The 21,210-nt window shown below is 54.1% G+C and overlaps 3 protein-coding genes across 6 annotated transcripts in view; 1 reads left to right on the top strand and 2 right to left on the bottom strand.

Moving 5' to 3' along the window:
- LOC128078944 (mitochondrial import inner membrane translocase subunit TIM16-like) overlaps window positions 1-4,448 on the bottom strand; it is a 37,404-nt gene extending 32,956 nt beyond the window's left edge. For 2 of the 4 annotated variants that reach the window (XM_052679693.1, XM_052679695.1), the window contains exons 1-3: window positions 3,750-3,882; window positions 1,213-1,309; window positions 889-963 (exon numbers count right to left, since the gene is read on the bottom strand). In XM_052679693.1, coding sequence (XP_052535653.1) covers window positions 889-963; window positions 1,213-1,309; window positions 3,750-3,809 — 232 coding nt within the window. In that variant the 5' untranslated portion in view covers window positions 3,810-3,882. Of the gene's footprint in view, window positions 1-888; window positions 964-1,212; window positions 1,310-3,749; window positions 3,884-4,311 lie in introns of those variants that run through there. The other 2 variants (XM_052679696.1, XM_052679694.1) reach the window with 2 other exon arrangements.
- DNAJA3 (DnaJ heat shock protein family (Hsp40) member A3) lies at window positions 3,928-16,574 on the top strand. Its single transcript, XM_052680356.1, is given in 14 exon segments — window positions 3,928-4,076; window positions 4,498-4,609; window positions 4,611-4,794; window positions 4,884-5,008; window positions 5,144-5,227; window positions 6,096-6,302; window positions 7,312-7,464; window positions 8,811-8,958; window positions 9,781-9,845; window positions 10,684-10,812; window positions 11,230-11,345; window positions 12,047-12,144; window positions 14,625-14,729; window positions 15,527-16,574. Coding segments are annotated over 13 exon segments (1,662 nt in total). The 3' UTR covers window positions 14,717-14,729; window positions 15,527-16,574.
- Window positions 16,506-21,178, bottom strand: NMRAL1 (NmrA like redox sensor 1). The gene is made up of 5 exons (XM_052679737.1): window positions 20,940-21,178; window positions 20,630-20,868; window positions 19,689-19,938; window positions 18,818-19,008; window positions 16,506-17,617 (listed from the first exon to the last, which is right to left on the bottom strand). The coding sequence occupies exons 1-5, from the start codon at window positions 20,977-20,979 to the stop codon at window positions 17,447-17,449; spliced, it is 891 nt and encodes a 296-aa protein (XP_052535697.1). The 5' UTR covers window positions 20,980-21,178; the 3' UTR covers window positions 16,506-17,446.
- Window positions 21,179-21,210: the final 32 nt, after the last annotated feature.

The raw sequence follows: 21,210 nt of genomic DNA, 5'->3' as shown, positions 1-21,210 counted from the left end.
AGGTGATGGACTGAGTCCCAGGAGGGACGTGGCCTGAACCATAGCCCAGGGTAGCTGGGAAGCTTCAGGCTTCCTTGTTTAAGTGGCAGTTTGGCTGCCCCGGTGGCTGTGATGGTGACAGGGCACAGCTCGAAGCCACTGGCTCTCCTGCAGCAGGAGGCAGCACAGAGAGGGCCTCAGTGTCTGGCTAATCTCCCTACCTTGGCTCACCTCACTTACAAAGGGAGACTTTCCATCCGTTTGCCAGCAGGATGCAGCTCCCATCTGCTGCACCCCAGCTGAGTGACTAGAGGGGCTGCCATGCACAGTCTGAGACACGGTGGAAACAGCACAGCTCAGGCACACTGTGTGCTCCTGCAGCCATGCCAAAGCACTGCGTGCACAAAGGCAGTGCTGGGACTGGCTCAGCAGCCTGCTCCCATCTTGTCCCTCTCTTGCAGTTTTGGAGAAATGGGTGCACACTGCACTCTAGACCCCAGAAGGGTGCCCAGACTCCCCCGTCCCCAGATGCCTTCTGCCTCTGTGGCACACACTGCGCTGCCAGCAGCAATGCTGCCACCAGACCATCCTTCTCCCCTCATCACCAGGTAAACCCTGCTGCAATCACAGCTCAGTATGGGCAGCCACACTCTGCCTCAGGGCTGCTTGGCAGCTGCTGCTTCACGGGTCTGCTCCAGGTGCCTTTGTGCAGGGTGCTTGGTTTAAGTTAAGGATTAGAATTATGCTCCCAGAGTGCTTTTTATACTGGTCTGCCCCACTGACATTTTGTGCAATGAGTAACACGGTGAGGGTGTGCTAAGAGAAGCTCCCCAAGAACTCAAGACTGTTCTTTGTAGGGACTGGGATTAATTTCTTTCCTCTGTAGAAACCTAGCCTTGCCCAGCTTACCTGAGTGGCAGCAGAGCTGAGACACGGTCTTCTTGCCTCCATCCCTGCCCTCCAGCAGCACAATGCCCAGCACACCTGCAGAGAACACAGCAGCAGCTCACTGCTTGCCCGACAGCCTGGACATCACCTATCAGAGCTCCCAGGAAGCCCCCACAATTTGGGACACTTGCAATTCAAGAAAAATGAGGAGACTGTGGGGTGGACAGCACCTTCAGGGGACTTCAGAAAGAACCAGCTCCAGGCCACACGGGCCTCTCGTGCCCCATGCAGCTGGCCTGGCACCCAGCTCTGAGGACAAAATTACACCACCCCCAGGCACCTCACCTGCTGCCTCAGCACTGAAGGCGACCCAGTGGCAGCTGGCCTTCACATGGTTGCCATAGGATGCAACAGAGCTGGCTCGGAGACCCCCGATCCAGGCCTGGGACGGAGAGAGAAACCTGTGTTAAGAGATGGCACTGCTTCGGGGGGGCGGTGTTTGGAAGGCTGGAGAGGAGAGCACAAAGTGGTGACACCGCATCATGGACAGCATCAGTGCCAACAGAGCCCCTTCAACGAGTTACACAGCAAGACCTGGAGGCTGCTGGAGGCACGGCCACGAGGTTCTGCCCTACAGGAGGGATGGAACAGCGCGGCCGTTTGTGCCCCATGGGCACAGTCATGACCCCTCTATGGGCTGGGGTTTGGGGCCAGCTGGAGGTTAGGGACAGCGTTGCCACCACCCCGCAGAAACAGGGATGGGAGCAAGCAGCCCCACTCTGAGTGCTGCCCCTCCATGAACCCATCCCGGGCCTCAACTGTCCTGTGGTGAGAAGGGCTCAGGGGTTTTGCATAAACCAGTGGTGGGGAGTTAGGGATGTTGAAAAGGTTTCTTGGGCTATGCTGAGTGAGGCACTGGCAATGGCAGATAAACCCCTTCGGCAGCACACATCCTATGTGGGGACACAGCCAAAGGACTTCCCCACAGCTCCTGAGCCAAAATCTCACTCTGCTACTCATTTTCCAGCATCAGCAGGGTGCTGAGAAGCCTTGTGACACCAAATACAATCACAGCTCCATGCCCAAGGGCCAAATCCAACTCTGCACAAACCTGACGCTGGGCATCATGCAAGTGTCCCCATGGCTGTAACAGAAGCCTACAACAAGTCCTGCAGCTGTGCAAAGCCATTTGCAGGATAGGAGCTGCATGGCCTCAGATGAGACCTGAGCTTCCTCTCCTTGCACAGCTTCCTCTTGGGGCCCGACAGAGCAGCAGTTCCTGCAGCACTTCCTCTGGTCCTTGTCACAGCTCACAGCATGGTGGCAGGCCTGTTAACCCTTTCTATGCCAAGGGGAGGCTCCTGTCCTCAGACTGGGAGGGTGAGTCAGCTGTCCCCAGCCACAAAATGCCTAGAAATGTCACAAGAACACACTGCCAGAGGGGAGAAGCAACCAGCTGCGACCCTGATGCCACATCACACTTTCCTATCCAGTCAGGTCAAGTGTCCGTCTTTGCCTCAGTAAACAAGCAGCTCTGCTCTGCAGGGATGCAACGACACCTGAGCCTTCTGCCCCACGGAGCGGGGTCACGGCTCCCAGCTCCCGGATGGGAAATGCCATTCAGAAGGCTCCTTCATGCACAGCCCACGTATACATACACAGCAAATGACTCTCTGCACCCTGTCCTCAACGTCTTGCAGAGCACCCCAGCACTGGAGTCAACAGCACAGTGCCAGGGATGTGCCTGCCTGCGGGATGCTGTAAACTCCCAATGCCAGACCCCCAGGCCCTTTGGAGCTATGACAGTCCTGATGCCTGCATGCGCTCCCTGATTTGGTGCAGATATCACCATGATCCTTCTTGTAGGACAGGCCAGCCTTGCACAAGGATGGTTCGAATGGGAAGTTAAAGGGAATGCGAGTGCTGAAGCCAAAATGCCAAGAGCTGAACATGTCGGTGGCCAAAAACAACAGAACCAAAAGACTTTCAGCAGTATCACCCTCCCCACTTCTGGTCATATAGTCTACACCACATTCTGCACCCATCTGTTGCCAAAGCACAACGCATAAGCAGAGTGGTTTGCACCATGCCACCAGCCTGCTGGCTCCAGGTGCCCGGGACAAGCTGCACACGCCAGCAGTGCTCAGTGACACTCAGCACAGCCCATCCCTGAGTGAGCATCTCCTCCCCTTCCCTTCTGAGCGTGTAGGGGATGGGGATGCAGGGACAAGGGCAGAGTGGGTCCTGCAGCCAGCATGGACCACGCCACTCAACAGGGCTGGTTGTCCAATTTCATCACGGGGCAGAGGCCTTGCAGAGCCCAGTGCCGGGCACCGTGTGGCTGCACACCACACGCAGAGAGGATACAGTATCACTGACTTCGTGGGTGCTGGGACCCGGCCCCAGCCTGCAGCGCTTCCTCTCTGCCTGCGGAAGCGGGGTGGCACGGGCAGGGCGCGGTGCTCAGCGCCCAGTATTGCACACTTCCCTGCCTGATACACACATTGCCCGGGCAGGTTGGGCACAGCCTTACTGCTGCCAGCCGGGAAGCACAAGCACGGCAAGCGGCACGCACCAGGTGGGCGGCACGCCTCGCCTCCGCCTGGGTCGCGGGGTGGGGAAGAAGCATCGGGGAGCCTGCGATGGGCAGGAAGCGCCCGCGGCCGGGAGCCCGGCTGGGCATCTCGTGGCTGCAGAGGAGGAATCGCTTAGGGGATGCCGCCTGCCCCGGGAGACGGCACACGGAGCACACGGAGCGCCCGGGCAGCCCCGGAGCCGCGGGTACCGAGCACGGCCGCACACGGTCCCGCCCCGTTAGAAGAGCCCCGGCTCGCCCCCGCGTCCCCCGGCACGGGCCGGCGGGGGGTGCCCGCCGCGCTCACCTCCCTGCGGGGCAGCCGGGCCTCGGTGTGCCGGAACTTGGACGCCCTGAAGCGGTTCATGGTGCGCCGGGACCGCCGCGCCGCGCCGCCCTCAGCCCTGCCCCGCCAGGCCCCGCCCCGCGGCTCGGCTCGGCGCACGGCGGGTTCCCGTTCTGGCAGAGCTGCTCCACACAGCGCGATGTCGGCAGGCCGCCGCTCCGCCCCCAGCAGCGAGCAGAACCGCCGCGTGCGGCTGTCAGGGAAGCGGAGCCCCGCACCCGCCGCGTCACCCGCCCGTTCCCGTCCCGTCCCGCAGCCCAGTTCCCGCACGGCGCTTAAAGGAGCTCCGTTAGCATCCGCACGGCGCAGCGCGGAGCTCCGTTAGCATCGAGGCACGAAACCGGCACGGCCCTGAGTCGGGTGGCCGAAGGAGCGCAGTGCGGACGGCGCTCTCCTCAGGAATCACGGAACGCGCCGGGCTGAAGGGAGCCGCGCGGCCGCCATCTGCCCGTCCTCTCTCAACCGCACGACCGGGCCCACGCGGGCCTCGTCTCGCAGGGCACCCCGCGGTCGGAGCCAGTACCTCTGCGAAAGCGCAGCCGCTAACGCGGGCGGAGAGGGAACCGGCAGCGCGGCGGCGTTTGGCGCTAACCACGGAGCGGCCGCCGAGGAGGAGGAGGAGGAGGAGCGGGTAGGAGCGCGACTTCGCCCGCCTGCCGCCCCCTCGCACCTCCGCGCCCTCCTCACGCGTTCCCGCCCCGGCTAACAGCGCTCCGCGCACGCGCAGCACCGCTCGCCCGCCGGCCGCTCCCGCGCACGCTCTCCCTCCTCGCGCACGCGCAGCCCGGCCCGACGTGGCGCAGGCGCAGAGCCGCGCGCGGGGCCAAGATGGCGGCCGGGAGCGCCTCGCGCTGGCTCGGGGCCGCCGCCGCCGCCGCCGCCGTCAGGAGCCGCGGGCCGAGGGACGGGCGGCTGCCGCTGGTCTGGATCGTCCGAGGGCTGGGCGCCGCGCCCGGCCCCGCCGCCCGCCGCCTCCTTCAGCCGGGCGCCGGGCCTCAGCACGCGGGTGAGCGGGGAGGAGAAGCCGGGCCGCGGTGCCGGTGGTACGGGCTGCCTCACGGCCCCTCCGCTCTGCTCCGTTCTGTTCTCCCGCAGGGACGAAGCGCCTTCCCGCCGCCTCCTTCCACAGCAGCGCGGCCCGCAGCAAGGAGGACTACTACCAGGTGCTGGGAGTGCCGCGCTCCGCCACCCAGAAGGAGATCAAGAAGGCGTACTACCAGGCACGGCACGGCGGCTGCAGCCCCGCGGCGCTGCGCAATGACGGCAGCCTTGCCGGGATGCCGAGTGCTGGGCTTTGCCCCGCGTGCGCTAAACGAAATTGATCCCGTCTCTAATGCTTCTTTTTTCTCCTTCAGCTGGCAAAGAAATACCATCCGGACACAAACAAGGACGACCCTAAAGCTAAGGAGAAGTTTGCACAGCTGGCAGAAGCCTACGAGGTAACGTGCAGCATTTTGCCATCGTGACAAGGAGAGAAGGTTGGAGCGGCACTTGGATTAGATGGGGGGAGATATTTCCTCCTCTTGCTTGTGTTTGCATGCACAGTGTCAACGTGTTCCATTTTACACTTCAGCAGCTCTGCCCCACTCATTTCTCCAGCAAATGATCTCCCCCACATTTCCAGTGTAGCTAAACATGCTTTCAGCTCCTTCCATTTTGTCTTGCTCTTAGCAGAGAGTGATTGGCATAGATAGGAAAGATGGTCACTGCAGTGGAATTACATCTTAAATGAGCAAACAAACAGAACAGTCAGCAGGTAGTGGCTCTTTGAGGAGGGTCCATTGCACTGTGCTCTTTGCCTTGCTTTGTGCTGGCTGTGCCTCTCATGGGCTTCCAAATTCACCCAAGCATTCTTAGCACCAGCTTCTAAGAAATACACGAATGATCACGTATGTAAAGTAAGTTATCCTTGCTTATCACAAACTGGTAAGAGCTTGCCATTTTCCTGATGACAAGATAGCACAGAAGAAGGGGCTTTTCATTAACTCATCTGCTCACAAGAGTGGAATGCTCTTCATAGAATTACAGAATGGCCTGGGTTGAAAAGGACTTCAAAAATCATCTAGTTTCATCCCCCCTGCCATGAGCAGGGTCGCCAACCACCAGACCAGGCTGCCCAGAGCCACATCCAGCCTGGATCTGGTTCAGGCTCTTCCTAATGACACCAAGGTTTGAGCATCGTAGCGTTGGTAATGCGGACAGCTTGGAGCTCCCCTGGGGCTGCCTCTGTCCCAGGCAGTGTGCAGGGCTCTCTGGGTTGCCTGGGATCTGAGGAGTGTCCTGATGGCATCGTTCTTTTGCCTAAAGGTGCTGAGTGACGAAGTGAAGCGGAAGCAGTACGATGCTTACGGGACAGCCAGTTTTGATCCTGGTGCAGCAGGTGCTGGTGCTGGGCGCCAGTACTGGAGCAGCGGTCCATCGATTGATCCCGAGGAACTCTTCAGGAAAATCTTTGGAGAGTTTTCAGGATCCTCCTTTGGTGACTTTCAGAACGTCTTCGACCAGCCGCAGGAGGTACGAAACGGGTGCAAAATGAAAACCACAAAAGCTGGAGTGTGACACTGGGCTGTCGCAGAGCGAGCTTCAGCAAAGAGTTTGCTTCTGAGGAGGTCAGCATGTGAGCGTCCTGTTGTAAGGGTGGGATTGTTTTTGGTAAGCCATGGGATGCATTCTCCACACCGGTATTTTTTTGTGGGCTTCATCTGGTGTTTATTCACACTGATCAGTGCTGCCAAACAGTTTCTATCGTTGTAAGGCATCTTTCCTGCTCTGATTTGTTTTACATGTCTGCTTTGTAATGCAATGCTGAAAACCACAGAATGCCTTTAAACTATAAAACGAGCCTTCCAGCGTTGGATTTGACTGCTTAATTGGCTGAATTCTTCAACTTAATTGGCTTAACTGCAGCAGAGCTCATTTTAAAACCTATTTCTTGTTCTTTGTACTGCGGCTAAATGCTATTTAAGCACTGACAACCTTGATTCAGGTAAAGCCTTCAGAAATGCTTGGTATTCAGTACTTCTATGTTGACTAGAAATGACTTTTCTATGATAAACAGAAATTCCTGTTGCAGAGTCATCTTTGCTGATGACTTTATTTGCTGAGTAAGGAGCTCATTGAGGGAGAGCAGATGCTTTCATTAGGATTGAAAGCCTCTACCTGTCCCCATTGCTGTATTCCCTTTAAATAAAATGCTTGGACGTATTAAAGGCCTTTTCTAAGAACAGAAAAACACAACTTCTGCTTTCCTCTTCTCTATTAAGCCATTCCTTCTACAAACTGGTATAATCATCACTGCTGTAACATTTGCCACCCTTTTGTGTCCCTTCTTATTCATATGGAACAGACTCTTTCTTCCCAGAACGAGGCAGAGCACTTCTGCATGTTGTGCACCCACCTGTTTCTTCTCCCTTCCATTACGTGGATATAATTTAAGCACTGATATTTGGCCAAAACCAATTCTGCTTTGCTTAAGATCCCATCACACATCGGCTGAGGGCTGATGGCAGTGTTTCCTGTACAGTACATCATGGAGCTGACGTTCACACAAGCAGCAAAAGGCGTGAACAAGGAGATCGTGGTGAACATCAACGATGCCTGTGAGCGGTGCAACGGGAAAGGAAACGAACCTGGCACCAAAGTGCAGCGCTGCCACTACTGCAATGGCACTGGCATGGTGAGTCTTTCTTAAGAGACAGCTTCTGCTAAGCTTTTCTTGGCACAAGTCACTCCTTCCACAGTTCTTCATTAACATCATCAGCTTATCTTGAGTGAAGCCAGGCTAACGTGGACTCGATGTCATCTTCACTGGGGATATTTATTTTAAAAGTGTGCTGGCAAGCTAAAAGCAGGACCAGGTCATCTGGCACTGCGTCCAGCCAGCCATATTTATGTGATGTAACAATTCTGAAACTACTTAGGGCTTAAATAGAATACTTTGAATTGAGGGGGTGAGGAGAGAGGAAAGCAAGGATAGTTCTAGGGTAACCACTGAATGAGAAGTCGCTTGCTGCTTAGAGTAAGTAAAGAAATAACCAAGCTTCAGCCTTCAGATTCCTGTGCTTCACAGCGGGAACTGGCAGTCAGCCTGTGACCAGAGTAGGTTCCTGCACAGAGAGGGTATGGCTGCTCAGAGTGGGAGGCAGGCTTTTCCCACTGTCTCCTCCTGTGTTTCAGCCTGAGGGCTGCCTTTCAGAGTTGGGTCCATAGCTTAGCCTCCATAACTTTTTCCTGGATGGTGGCTGTGGCAATCGGACAGATCAGCATGATAGGAAGAGGTGTTTCACCAGAAATGTAATGACCAATGGATCAGCACAACAAAGAGGTGCTATAAGGGAAAGGAAGAAAATGGCTTACCTGTATCAGAAGACTCCAAGTTCACAGGGGAAAACTCCACCAAGAAGGGCTCTCCATAAAGAGATCCTTCCTCAGAGGCAGTCAGCCCCTAAATGAGGTCTAAGAGAGGTGCAGCCAGGCTCCAGCCCTTCCCATCACGCAGCTGAATTGCCTTCACCTGTGCTCCCTGGGCTCACTGGTCCTTTCCCCAGGTGCTCGATCAGTGACCCTGGCTCAGTTACCATACAGAGGTAATTCATGAAAGTGAATTGCCCTCAGGCTCTTTGGAATACAGATGTTTGTACTGCCTTGTGAATCAGCACTGCAAGGAGCTTCATTCTTGCTTCTGCCTCAAACCCTAGAGGTGAATGTTGTCTCACTTCACCTGGCCATGACGTGCTTGCTCATAGTTGCGATGGTTTTCAGTGGAAGCCAGATATGAGTCAGCAGTCATAGCAGAATCTGACCCAGCTTCTGACAAGTATCTTTGGATTTCTGAGCCACTTACCTTCTCCATCCCTACAGTGGATGTCTATCACTGTGCAGTGCTATCAGCGAACTGCCCTATCAGGTTTGTGCTATCAGCAGAGCCCAGATATGCTTGCCCAGTCGCTGGTGTGGAAGTGAGAAGTACCATCTTGGTAGCAAATATCCGTATGATCATTTGTGACCTGTTTTCTTCACTAGGAAACAATAAACACAGGCCCTTTTGTAATGCGCTCTACGTGCCGAAGATGTGGAGGTCGTGCTTCCATCATCACAACTCCGTGCGTGGTGTGCCGAGGGACAGGGCAAACCAAACAGAGGAAGACAGTGATAGTTCCTGTGCCAGCTGGTCAGTGTTGCATTGGTGTGCTGCTGTCTGTTATGCTGACCACAGTTCTTTCCACGAGGCTGTGAGGCACTTACCTGTAAAGCGTGGCTTTCTCTGCCAGCTGCGGGTGTCAAAGCAATATAAAGATGTTTTGCTTTGGAGAAGTTACCTTAAGAACAAAGCAGACTGATAGCTTGGTCATTGAAAGTCTTCATGATGAGAAACTTTCTGACCGTGCATTCGTACGTGGTAGATAAAAATGTTTGCCCCTTTTGGAGCTGAAGTTCTGGTTCTTGTATGGATCCTTCTGGACAAGTTTTGAAGAGTGAAACTTTCAAAAGATTTGGTCAACTTGCATTTCCTTTTGTTCTGGATGAAATTAGTGGGGATGGGAATCTTGAAAGCCTTCGCTTAGCTCAGAAAAGTTTGCTGTTTGCTTTTGTCAGCGGAAAGTAAAAAAAGAAAAAAAAAGGAGCAGTGGGACTGAAGGCTTGATGCCTTGGGACTGCCCTGAGCGGCAGCATGGAGCTCTCCAGTAGCTTGCAGAGGCTGCCCAGTGTGCCTCAGTCTGATGCATTTCCTAGAAGAATTCTGTAGGGCTTGAGGTTACGAAGCTGGGCAGGGGCACCCCTCTGCTTGGCAGCAGCAATCTGAGCACAGCTGTGTGCTGCTGCACCTCCCAGACTGGGGCTTGCTGTGCTTTCTGCTGGCAGTTTTGTGCCTCTGCTCCTCAGGTGCTGCTGAGGTGGGATGGCAGGGAGCAGAAAAGCTGCAGGAATTGCAGTAGCACGTGGGTTACAACACGAAATAACTTTCCTCTCTCTCCCCTCTTCCTGCTTGCAGGTGTTGAGGATGGGCAGACAGTTCGGATGCCTGTAGGCAGGAAGGAAATTTTCATCACCTTCCGGGTGCGTATTGTTACTAATGCTGTATTTTATTCCCTTCACAACTGTGAGGGAAGTCTGGCAGGAGCAAGCAAGTGATCCTTTGAAACAGCTGAGGTAACGTGATCCATGTGAGCTTGCAGAAGATGTGCATTGTAATGTTCATTCTGCTCCTCAGCAGCTGTGCTGCTTGTTCCAGGATGAGGCCTTCATGGTCGTGTGCATCAAAATACAGAGCAGGTTCTCAGTGCTGTGAGATTTCGATGTGGAGATCTGAAGCTTTCAGCTTGCAGTGCCCAGCAGGGCTGCAGGAGTGCACACAGGAGGCTGGGGGGTCAATTGTCCTTTTGCAGATGTGCATTAAGTGCTGCTTTGCACATTCGTTGTAGCTGGGGCCCTCTTCTCCTGCAGGTGCCTTGTTATATGCACCTCTGTCTATGAGAACTTTTTCCATCACCTTCGTGGTGCAGGAGAATTGAATTCTGTTCCAGCTTGTGAAGCTACTACAGAAGTTCTTGCCTTCCTTCTCTGGCTTTCCCTTTTTCAGGGTCCTGGACAAGACAGTGTCATCTTTGTCTCTGCAGAATGGCACTGACTGTAATGAACTAACAAACAGGATTAGTGGGGGAGTTGCAGAGATAAGCAGACATACTCCCAAATCTCTGGCTAATTAGAGTTATGTAATGATCTGTGTTTTTACAAAAGACTGAACATTAAGCTAAACTTCTTTGTCATGACCATGGATGTTAAGAATGTGATTGCTGCTTTCTGGTATGTTTTCTGCTGAGATCTTTCAAAGCAGTTTACCTTGTTAGCTTTGTGTTGTTCTGCTCACTGTGTTGTGGAATTACCTGCCTTTTAGGTTCAAAAAAGTTCAGTGTTCAGAAGAAATGGAGCAGATATCCACTCTGACCTCCTTATTTCAGTAGCACAGGCTGTTCTAGGAGGGACAGCCAGATGCCAAGGCTTGTACGAGACAATCAATATCACAGTAAGTAGCGTGGAAGAGCTCTGCCATCAATCAGTGTGGGGCATCAGAGCCTTTTCCTTTTCTGTAAAGATGCTGTAAATCTGAGTCTATCAAGATCAGCTTTCAGACTTGTTAAGGACTGAGTGTCAGGTAGTTTGTGACCTGCTTTGGTCACACCTTTACAGCTCGCTGTAGGGAAGGAGGGGCTGGATGGATTGCTGGACAAATCCCATCTAATACCTTCTAAACTGTGCTGGGTTCTTTTACTCTGTCCTGAAAAAGCTTTTCCATCAGTACTGATGGAAATTCATCACTGATGTACCAGGTCTGCCATCTTCTTTTGAATCTTGCTAGAGAAATAGTTAATTATGATAACCATGTAATAACTATATACATGCATACAGTGGAGTAATGAATGTGGCACCTCTGTGTTCACAGATTCCCCCTGGTATTCAGCCAGACCAGAGAATTCGAATGAGTGGGAAAGGCATCCCCAAGGTTAACAGTTATGGCTACGGAGACCACTACATCCACATAAAGATCAAAGTTCCTCAGTAAGTAATGCAAGTTTCTGTGAAGATTTTATGAGGATTTCTCACTGCTTTATCAAGATCTGTTTTGAGTCTTCCTTGGACAGTTACCTTAACTTCTCTGCTTTTTATTCTAACGTGAAACAGATTCTCTTTTGTAATTGTAATTTGGCAACCCAGCTGTAAACAATCCTAAACCCCAGAAATATGGAGGTAGCCCCATACCTGCATGGTGTTGGTGTTCATGGAGAACTGCCAACTTCTGTCTGGATCCCAGTGACGTAGATCAGCGTTCTGGCTTCTGACACATCTGTGCTCTTAGAACTATGGCTTACAAGTCCTCAGAAGGTTGTTGCCTGACACTGACTGCCCTCTGCTTGTGTAGCAAAGCAAACTCTTCAGCTTACGTTGCGCTAGTCAGCCGAGGAATGGATTCCCTGAGCTCTGCCCTAAGATGTTCCATTGCAGCTCCATGCAGTTCCTCTCAGCACTTCAAGAGATTTTGGGTTTTTGGTGAAAAGCAGTGGGTCACATCCATCCCACTGGGCTGATTATAGATTGCTCACATGAGAGCACCATAGGGATTCTCAGTGAACGCTAAGAGTGTTCGTCTCTATTTCCAGTAGCTGCCTCCTGTGCTTGCTGCCAGAGGAGCCTAAGGAAACGTGCAGATAGATTTGTCTCCAAAGGCAGCCATTACCAGTGCTTCTGTCTTTGACCTGCAGGAGGCTGACGGATCGCCAGAGAGCCTTAATGATGAGCTATGCTGAGGATGAGACAGACGTGGATGGCACAGTGAATGGAGTCACAAACACAGCATCAGGTGAGCTGTGGGAATGAGCGTCCCTTCCCCATGGAGCTGGTGTTGGTTTGCTCAGTGCCTCCTGAGGGCTCAGGCCCAGGAAGGTGAGCTGAGGTGGCGTTCAGGCGGCGTTGGCAGCACAGGCTGCCAAGCATGTTATTTTAGAAATCATTCCAGTGTGATGCTGATAGGCTGCAGCATAAAACAAAGAAGCAGCCTCTTCCCAGGAAGCATTACTCTGAAATTCACTGGGCAGAGTCTTTGTGACCGAGGAGTAGGTATTGAAATACTGCAGGGTCCCAACAAGATCTGGTGAGTCTCACTACAGTGATGGACGCCTTCTACTGCCTGCTCTCACCCCTGTGCCAGTGGTAACTTCTTCATTGCAGAGGAGGAGAAGGGAATGTGCTTCAGGCCAGCTCTCTGCATAAGAGAATCAGTTCTTCTCAGTGCTTGCTTCTGCCTGCAGTGGGATGTTTCTCCTTAAAGCTGAAGGGCAACATTGCTGTCAAGGTTGCTCCGAGCCATACTCTGTGCACATGGGGAAGCCTTGGATAGAAATGTTCATTGGTGCTGATGTTGGCTGTAGTCAGCAGGCAGCACCAAGCAGGTAGAGATCGTGCAGTTAGCTGAGAGCTTTGTAAGGCTGCATTTTCAGCTCCAGATTAAAAAGCTGGATCCAGCAATTGTGTCTCAACTCAATAGGTCTCCACTGAAACCTATCTGGCATCAGTAGCAGCTGTTCTGCTCACAGAGAAGCAAAGTCACTTCTGACACGTTCTTGGCAATATCAGGCTAAGTATCTGCAGGCAGACTAATAATCACATACAGAAAGAAGAGTTGAACTCACCCAGCTGATCAAGGAGCTCCCTGGTTACACAGCACTCTTCAGGAAGCAGCCAAGGTCCAGGGGATGCTCTTCCTTTAATGGCTGGCCCTTCTATGAGCCCTGGAGGGATCTGCCCTACCTTGGCCCCCTTCTGGTCACATAGGAAGCACAGGTGCAAACAATTCCTGTGCTCCCTGGGCCAGCTACACCCCTTCACCAGGTGCTCAATCACCAGTTCAAGCTGTGGCCTTGCAGTTTCCTTACAGCAACTAAAGAAAAAATATATGTTGAACAGTCAGGAAAGGCAAGGTTTGATCTTTTCTGCTAACAAACCAACGTGTTCTTTGCTCATACTGGAACAGTGAGCTTTTTAATGCCTGACAGACTGTGGTTTGTTCTTGTATGAAACCAAAATGGGCATTTATGACTGTGTGCTGCTAGGCAAAGGAGTCTGTGAAAGCTGCCTGGATCCTGGAAACTCAGGTCTTCTCAGCATCACATGCCAAAACCTGAGGATGTAGGCTGAAGTTCAGGATATTGGAAGGTGCAATGAACTACACTTCCCAATCTTTTATAGTGCTTTGATAGCACAGAACTTAATGGGATTGTTTTTTCCACTGCAATTAGAGATCAATCTTGAGAGGAAGGGCAGAGATCTGTTAAACACAGTTAAGCAACAAGTTGGATTAAAAGCAGTGCCAGTAGTTTGCAGTTTAGAGGCAGGCTGCTGCTGAACACTTATCCTTGTTCAGGGAGGCAGAAAGTGCCCGGAGCAGATGGAGGCACGCTGTGCCACAGGCCTGAGCATTTCACAGCATTGCATCAGCGTGAGCTCGAGAGGCAGCTGGGGGAGGATGGGGAGGGCTGGGCTTTGTGTCCTCTGCGCAGAGAAAGCTTGAGGAAGATCTGGGTTTTTTGTTATTGACGAACTGTAGATAAATCAGAGTGGCAAATAATGTTGGGTGTTGGTGTTTTTTTCTTGCTGTGGCCACTTCTCAGGACTCTTTCTAAATAAGAAGGACTTGCTGGCTGCTGCCAGTAAGATTCCTTATGCAGACATATGTTCTGAAATACCTGTAGCCTTCTTCATTTTAGCCTGAGTTCAGTTTCTCCTTGAGGCACGAGAATGGTTTGTGACAGGCTCCCGCTGTGGTTTCACACTGCTTTGCAGCAGTGATGGCACAGGCAGTGAAGCGTGGGGACACAGGCCATTGCGGGGGCTGCCATGCAGGTCTTTGTTCCGTTAGGCGACGTCCATCTGCAGTGAAGTCACCAGCTTGCTTTCAGGGACAGACTCTCACTGCTTCCACGCTTGTGTTCACAGCCTGTCCGGCCCCTGGCTTAAATGTGCAGCACAGGAGTTCCCTTGCTGGTTGGAGGGCTGGGAAGAGGGCAGGGACCAGGGTCATTCATCTCTCAGAGTTCTGGGCTCCAGGCTGTGCAGCACTTTTCACTGCAAGCGCTCCCAGTGCTGCTGCTCACTGCCAGGCAGGTGCTGGTGGCCCCGCATGGTCAGAGGTGTCCAAGCGTGAGCATGCTGGCAAAACCAGGCGGCTCGACCATTCCCAGTCTGGAATAACTGTCTCCCTTTGTCAGGGGTGTTGGCTGCTGGTGGGAGGTGGAGCAGGCTGAGGAATGTTTCTGACTGCAGCCCTTTGCTGTTTGTGTCCAGGTGGCAGGGCCACGGCTAGTGCTGACAGGCCTGAGGCTGAGGAGAACAAGGAGGGATTCCTTTCCAAACTTAAGAAAATGTTTAGTTCCTGATACCCCATCTGAGGTAGGAAGGCTCTTACGTTTTGTCGTCGTCTTTCCCCCACACTAAGCAGAATTTGCCGTTCTTGAGAGGTAGAAGAAGCAAAAGTACAGCATTGCTTCTTACTTAGCCTCAGGCCTTCCAGCCACTGATGTGAGAAGCCCTAGCTGTCCTGTGTGACAGGAGAGAAAAGCCAGAAACCAAACTGCATCATTGCTGCACCAAAGGGGAAATGCTGGATCCATCCACAGGGAGGTGGTTGGCCTCTCCTGCAGCCCTGCTTCCACGAAGGGCTGTGCCTGATTCATTGCACTGGGGGTGTTTTGGTGAGCTGGTGAACCAGGGCTGGGCACTGCTGCTGCCATGCAGGAGCTTGTTGGGAGGCACGGCTGGGCCTGCAGTGCTTCCAGTGCTGGTCCTCAGGCTGGGCTCACCCCTACTGGGGACTGAGAGCACCAGAACCTGCCAGGAAGGATCAGCTGTCCTGGAAAGCTCAACAAAGCCCATGTGACACAAACAAGCAGTGTTGTAGCTTGGGGCCCAGCTACCTTTAATTGGTGTTGGGGTGCTGTAAGGGAGCTCTGCAGGCTTGAAAACATCTCTTCAGCCACAGCAGACTGGTGTTCTGGATTCCAGGGTCTCAGCTCAGCTTCCTCTCACTGTCAGCTCCAAGTTCATCTTAGCTGTAACTAATGAAGCGTGACTGCAGTTTGTGTGTGAGGTGCTCTCACTCCTGTGCCTGTAAGACAGTCTGGAGGGGCTGTGCACTTCAGGCTGATGCGTTCAGGAAAACCTTAGCGTTTTGCTTGCTTCACTTGCAGGGAAACGTTCTACTGGAAACTGAGAGCCTGCAGCAGCACATCATCTAAGCAGTTGGGGATGAATCCTGGCAGCAGGCATTGGAGTGAAGGATGTCAGTCAGTAGCACACTGAGAATCCCAGCTGGAGAGGCCACAAACCACTGAGGCACCAACAACCATCATGATACAGAAGCAACCCGCTGTCCTAGGAAATGGTAACGAAGGAAAATGCCAGCTCTGCAGTAACGGAGATATTTCTTGAGGCTGCTCCACTGTCCCTGATGCCACTGGAAGTTCATTTGTTAATAATAGTAAAAAATTGTTCAGAATCCAAAGCAGTGGAAATGTGAAATAAAAATTGTCCATCCAGCACAGAGCAGTTTGCTGTATGGAGCCTGAGATTGCTGCTGCTCACTCAGGTGCCCTCATGAACGCTGGATGTGCTGTGTCAGCTTGGCACCGTGTGTTTTCTCCTAGGAGGTTTGGTGCATCAGTGACTTCTAACAGTGTCTTCCTGACACAATCTCCCTTTTGCTGGGCCTGTCAGAGCCCAGCTGCCCTGGCTTCCTCAGCAGCTCTGGGGGTTCTTAGTCCTGCTCATTTCCTGCAGTGATGGAATCCGTGCTTTGCCTCAGGTTTCCTTCCACACCCGCCCCAAGTAACTGAAGTCACAGCGCAGGCAGCGTTGCTCCTGAAAGGGTGAAAGTTAATCACCGACCTCTTTGCCAGTTTGTCCAAACTATTTTATTACATTAGCACAACACCCACAGCATAAATGATTGGTCAAAAAGTCATTGTTGCTACATGTGAGAACAGAGGTGGAGCGGATCGCCCCTGCAGGCGGAGTTGAGCTCTTGCAGTGAGTATTTTCATGGTTAGTGTAGCCTGCTGTTTGCTGTGCTGTGCAGGCACCATCACCCACAAACTGATCGATCAGTTCAACGAGAACGTCGCAGCCCTGCCCTTAATTTGCTGAAATAAAGCACGCGTTGCCTCCTGATTAAACTGCCTGTAAAGTGATTCTGTATTCATGTAAATAAGATGGACTTGATAAAGATATTTAACATTCGCCGTGCTTTGCTGCCTTGTTTACTCTTCACACCTCCTTCCTCTGCTGGTTTGGCTGTTATAGGGCTGAGAGGGCAAGGCTAGATAACACAGCATCTGTCTCACGGCTGCAGCTGATCTTAAGCACAACAGCCATGTCCCAGAGCTCTAATCCAAGTGATGCCTTTGGGGGGAGGGTGAGGAAAGCTTTGTAAATGAGTCTTAAATGTGAAGGTTGGACCATCTGGCAGAAGTTCTACTCGGCATGGTGTTTGAAATTGGTCCTGGAAGCCCAGAGGCCAGGCTGCAGCTGCTGAGAGCTGCCTAGCTTGAGGAATTCGGCTGTCGGCAGGAGCCTGGCAGCACAGCTGCTGGGTTACACAGCACAGCACCCTCAGTGCTGGCAGTGAGGCTAAGGACACCTCTTTGCCAGGGTGATGCTAACACAGGGCACCATCTCTGCAAGTGTGCTGCAATTCCTGCCGGCTCACCTGTGGTGTCTGAACGCGGTCCAAGGAGAAACCAGAGCTGCTTTTGGGTACCTGGAATGTCTAAGAGAAGGCACTGCTTTTCTGGGCATAGAGCTGCTGGCATTTGAGTGCACCACGCTGTGCTTAGAGCTGCCTAGGAAAAGTGATCCTGAGAAATTAAGCCACCACCCCATAGACAGGAAAACACCCCAAATCACTGAGCACCTCCCTGAAGATAGCATGTAAAGTAGTGCTTCTCCCACCTGTCTGGAAGCAGTTTCCACCAAGCAGGGTGGCTACAGGTGCAGCACAGCTCTTCCCACCTCTCCCATCAGCACGCTGCTCCTATGGGGCAGCCCCCAAGCGCTAAGAGTCAGCTGCATGGCTCACGGCCAGGATCCTGCTGTGGCTGGAGAACAAAAGGTCAGAAAGCAGCCTTGTTGTCTGCCAGCCACTGCTGGAAGGAGCGGGCCTTGGGGTTGAGTTTCATGGTCAGCTCCACATTGCGGTCTGGCTTCAGGGCATAGAAACGGAACATTTCAGCCAGCTCCTTCGCTCCAGAGAAGCCAAGTTTCTCGTACTCCTCTGGGGTGATCTGCAAAGAGAATTGAGCAAAAACAGTCTCCATAAGACAGAGTCTGCTGGGGCCTTACACCATGCAGGGAAGCTGAAGAGGACTGCGTCAATTTACACTGGAGAGGGGGGATCTGCTGCTCAGCAAGTCCATTTAGTTAAGTTTGTATAAAGCAAACGGCAGCCCTGTGGGCAGAAGAAGGAGTGTGTGTAGGGAAATCATGCAGCACAGATGCTCAGGCACCTTCCACGTGCCCCAGCTGCCTCCCAAACCCACAACCATTCGGCAAAGCAGCGTCACCGAGCCCAACCTGCTCAGTGCCAGCACAGCCAGTCAGGGCTGGGGGTCAGTGCAGCCACCAGGAGCTCCTTCCTGCCCCAAGGCCATGGCTGAGCCCCTCTAGAAACATTGCTTGGGGTATCTTGGGAGAGCCCAAGCACCTCAGGCTGCCAACTGGTCCCACAGGACATGCTGTCCCTGCCCGAATCTGTTTCTGCACTGTGCTGAAGCCTTTAGGTGGCCTGGGAACAAAAGGGCTGCTCGTCTGTCCCAGGGAGAGGAGAATCTACAATGAGCATCTGAGGTGTTCTGTCCTCCAAGCAGAAAGCTGCTGCATAACCTGCCTGTTTTAACAGCTGCTCAAGCACAGCAGCACAGCCGAAGCACAAAGAAATAAAAGAAAGCTCAAGAGGCACTGAGAGTCACCATGACAGTGCAAAACAGAGGCTTTGGGCTAAGAGGTGCTGAAGGGAGGGACAAGCAAATACCTTTTTTCTAAGTGCCCAGCCCCAGTAACAATCACCCTACGGGGGGGAAGCGCCTGGAGACCTCACACCTCTGTTATCCCTCAGTCAAGCAAAACCTGCCCACAAATGAGTCATCACAATGACAGGGCAGTTTCAGCCCTAGCACGCATTCCTAGCGGCACACGGACAGCAGGGCATATCCTGGACTGAGCAGTGGGCTGTAACAAACCCATACAGGGGGCTGTAAGGGCCCTCCACCCCAGCAGCTCTTGATGCTGACACAGGTGAGGAGCTGAAACTGTGCCAGGGCAGGGGCAGCAATTTGCTGCAGCTGTCCATGGTCAGACCCTCATCCAGAGCCCACGCCATTCCATGCCCACAGGAGAGGCTGAGTGTGCTCCTACACCACCACCATGTCTGCCAGCAGCAGCTCGGCTGCACAGACACAGGCTGCACGCCGAGGGACACTTCCTACCTTGGAGTCTTCCACGGTCTTGCCTGTCTGCTGGGAGAAGGCAGCAGCATACTCTGCCACAGTGAGCTTGCCAGTGCTGAGCCCGATCACTTGGCCTATGTACTGCTCTGGGGACTTCAGCAGGCTGAGCACAATGGGCCCCAAATCCTCCACCGCCATCCCATCCATGGGGGTGTCCCCCATGGGCAGTCCTGTAGGGGAGAGATTGATCCCAGTCAGAGCAGTGCCAGGGAGCCCAGGATACACAGCCTGAGATTTTGGCACCCGGCCTCTGAACACAAGGTGAGAAAAAGCCAATGCACTGGCATTCCAAACCACAGATGCACCCGCTGGGCTGAGCAAGGAGATCATTGTCCCTACAGCCAGAGCAGCATCGTGACTTGCCTGTTAGTGCAGTCTGCCCTCCAACCTCCACAGGTCACAGCAGAGGGTGCTGGGGTATTCCACGACACCCTGGGACCTGCAGAGAAGCCCCCAGCTCCTCACACAGCACTGGGGTCTCACTCTCTTCTTGCAGACCTCCAAACAGGCCCAAAGGACCGCAGAACAGCCACAACTTGCTGCTGTCAAACCAGGACATGCCCCTTTCTGCTCCCCATCAGTCTGCAGTGGTGCTGTGAGTAGCCTAGCAAAACACCAGCCAACAAGACACTGTGGCACATACTGGTGCTCAGATTTTCAGCTTCCATGCAGGGCTGGACCACTGCCTTGGGTAAATCTCCAGCCAGAGGGGGCAGAAGCACACAGGGTTATGGTCACGCTGCTCACTGCGGAGAAGCCCACAGGAGGGACAGTTTCTCCAGCCCAGGGAGCGTGGCGCACACTGGAAGCACTAGAGATCTGAGCTGCAGAGCTAGTGGTCCCATCTTACCCAGTAAAAACTTGCCTCCCTGCGGGGCCTTCTGGGGTTTGAAGCTGGAGAGGAAATTCTCAAAGTAGAACGGCAGTCGGACGGTCGTGGTGGGCACACTGACTGCACGGAAATATTCCTCCACCACTCCTTTGCCATCGAAGTGGAGCACCTCCAGGTGGCCCTTGGTCAGCTGCTTCACGTTCTCCAGGCCGCTGTACACCACGTGCTGCAAACCCAGGCGCTTCGACAGGTCAGCAAGACGCTTCCCCTGCGTGAAACCACAGAGCCATGAGGAGCGGCACGGCTCCCTTGGCGCACACACAGGCTCTCATCCCCACACACCTCTTTGCTCTCCGTTGCACCGGGCAGGAGGACAGTGCCCAACACACCAGCTGTGCAAGCTCCTCAGCACCTGCTATCCTGAGCTGGCAGCTGGACACAGGCCTGAGCACAGCCAGCAGCCTGGCCAGGTGGAGCTGAGTCCTCTGCTAACATCACCCTGCACCACGAGGAGCAGGAACCTCTGAGCTCCTCCAGCAAGCACACAAACACCAGCCCTGAGAACCTGCCCTAGCAAATCTTATCTTCCAAAACCATAAGCCTGCCCTGGGGTGAATTCCTCCTATTGGGAATGGCTTTGGGATTTCTGATTCTACAGCACGTTTTGGCCCCAGCTGCAAGTGCAGCAGAGCACAGACAGCTGCGGCTCAGCACAGGGAGGCTCTGGAGGCAGCCTGCCCACCCCTGGGCACAACTATGTACCAAATCTTGTGGCATCCAGCTGCTCCCTGATGGCACCAGATCTTGGAGCCACAGCTACGAGGAAACAGAGGAGAGCCCAGCCTTGCACAGACCGGGACCCGATTCCTTCATGAGCCCTCATCTCTTTCCCAGCCCGGAAGCCCACATCAGGGCAAGGCCGCACCGCTCTCCCAGCCCGTGTTAAAGCACGCCGGTACCTGCGCGATTTCCTTCTCCTTGCTGCAGTGCTCCCAGAAGTTGGTCACCACGAAGGCTCCGTACGCGCCCTCCAGGGCTTCCTCCAGACTCCGCTCATCGTCCTGGTCCGCCCGCACCAGCTGTGCGCCCCGTCGCCGCAGCTCCACCGCCTCCTTCCTGCCGGGGCTGCGGGTCACCGCGCGCACCACGAACGCGCCGTCCTCCAGCAGCGCCCGCGCCACCGAGCCGCCCTGCGCCCCTGCGGGGAGAGCCGCGCAGTGAGGAGCCGCGCAGCGAGGAGCCGAACCGCAGCCCCGGCCCCGCACTCACCGGTGGCTCCGAACACCACGATCAGCTTCTTGGCGGCCATGGCGAGCAGCGGGGCGAGAAGAGCAGCCCGTGTGGGACCGAGCCTTCCTCGGCGGCGCTGCTCCGGGCACGGACAGCGAGGCTCGGCGGGACGCGCACCTCGAACACCGATCGGCTCGATGCGATCGGCTCCGCCCGGCTCACGCCCTGATGCTTTCGTTCGGCTCCGCCCGGATACATTCGGCTCCGTTCGGCTTGGCTGGGCTGCTTTCGGCTCCGTTCGGCTCGGCCC

The sequence above is a fragment of the Tympanuchus pallidicinctus genome, unplaced genomic scaffold, assembly GCF_026119805.1.
Source record: "Tympanuchus pallidicinctus isolate F22 unplaced genomic scaffold, pur_lepc_1.0 scaffold18, whole genome shotgun sequence".
NCBI lineage: Eukaryota > Metazoa > Chordata > Aves > Galliformes > Phasianidae > Tympanuchus > Tympanuchus pallidicinctus.
The sequence above is the reverse complement of the archived record's forward strand: the minus strand, read 5'-3'. Positions and strand labels throughout refer to the sequence as shown.

Excerpts from the sequence above, each read along its gene's own strand:
- NMRAL1 (XM_052679737.1), bottom strand. The coding sequence starts at position 20,979 with ATGGCCGCCAAGAAGCTGATCGTGGTGTTCGGAGCCACCG. Across the intron at positions 20,869-20,939 it reads CGTGGTGTTCGGAGCCACCG|GGGCGCAGGGCGGCTCGGTG; the intron begins GTGAGTGCGGGG and ends CTCTCCCCGCAG. Across the intron at positions 19,009-19,688 it reads GGGAGGCAAGTTTTTACTGG|GACTGCCCATGGGGGACACC; the intron begins GTAAGATGGGAC and ends TCTCCCCTACAG.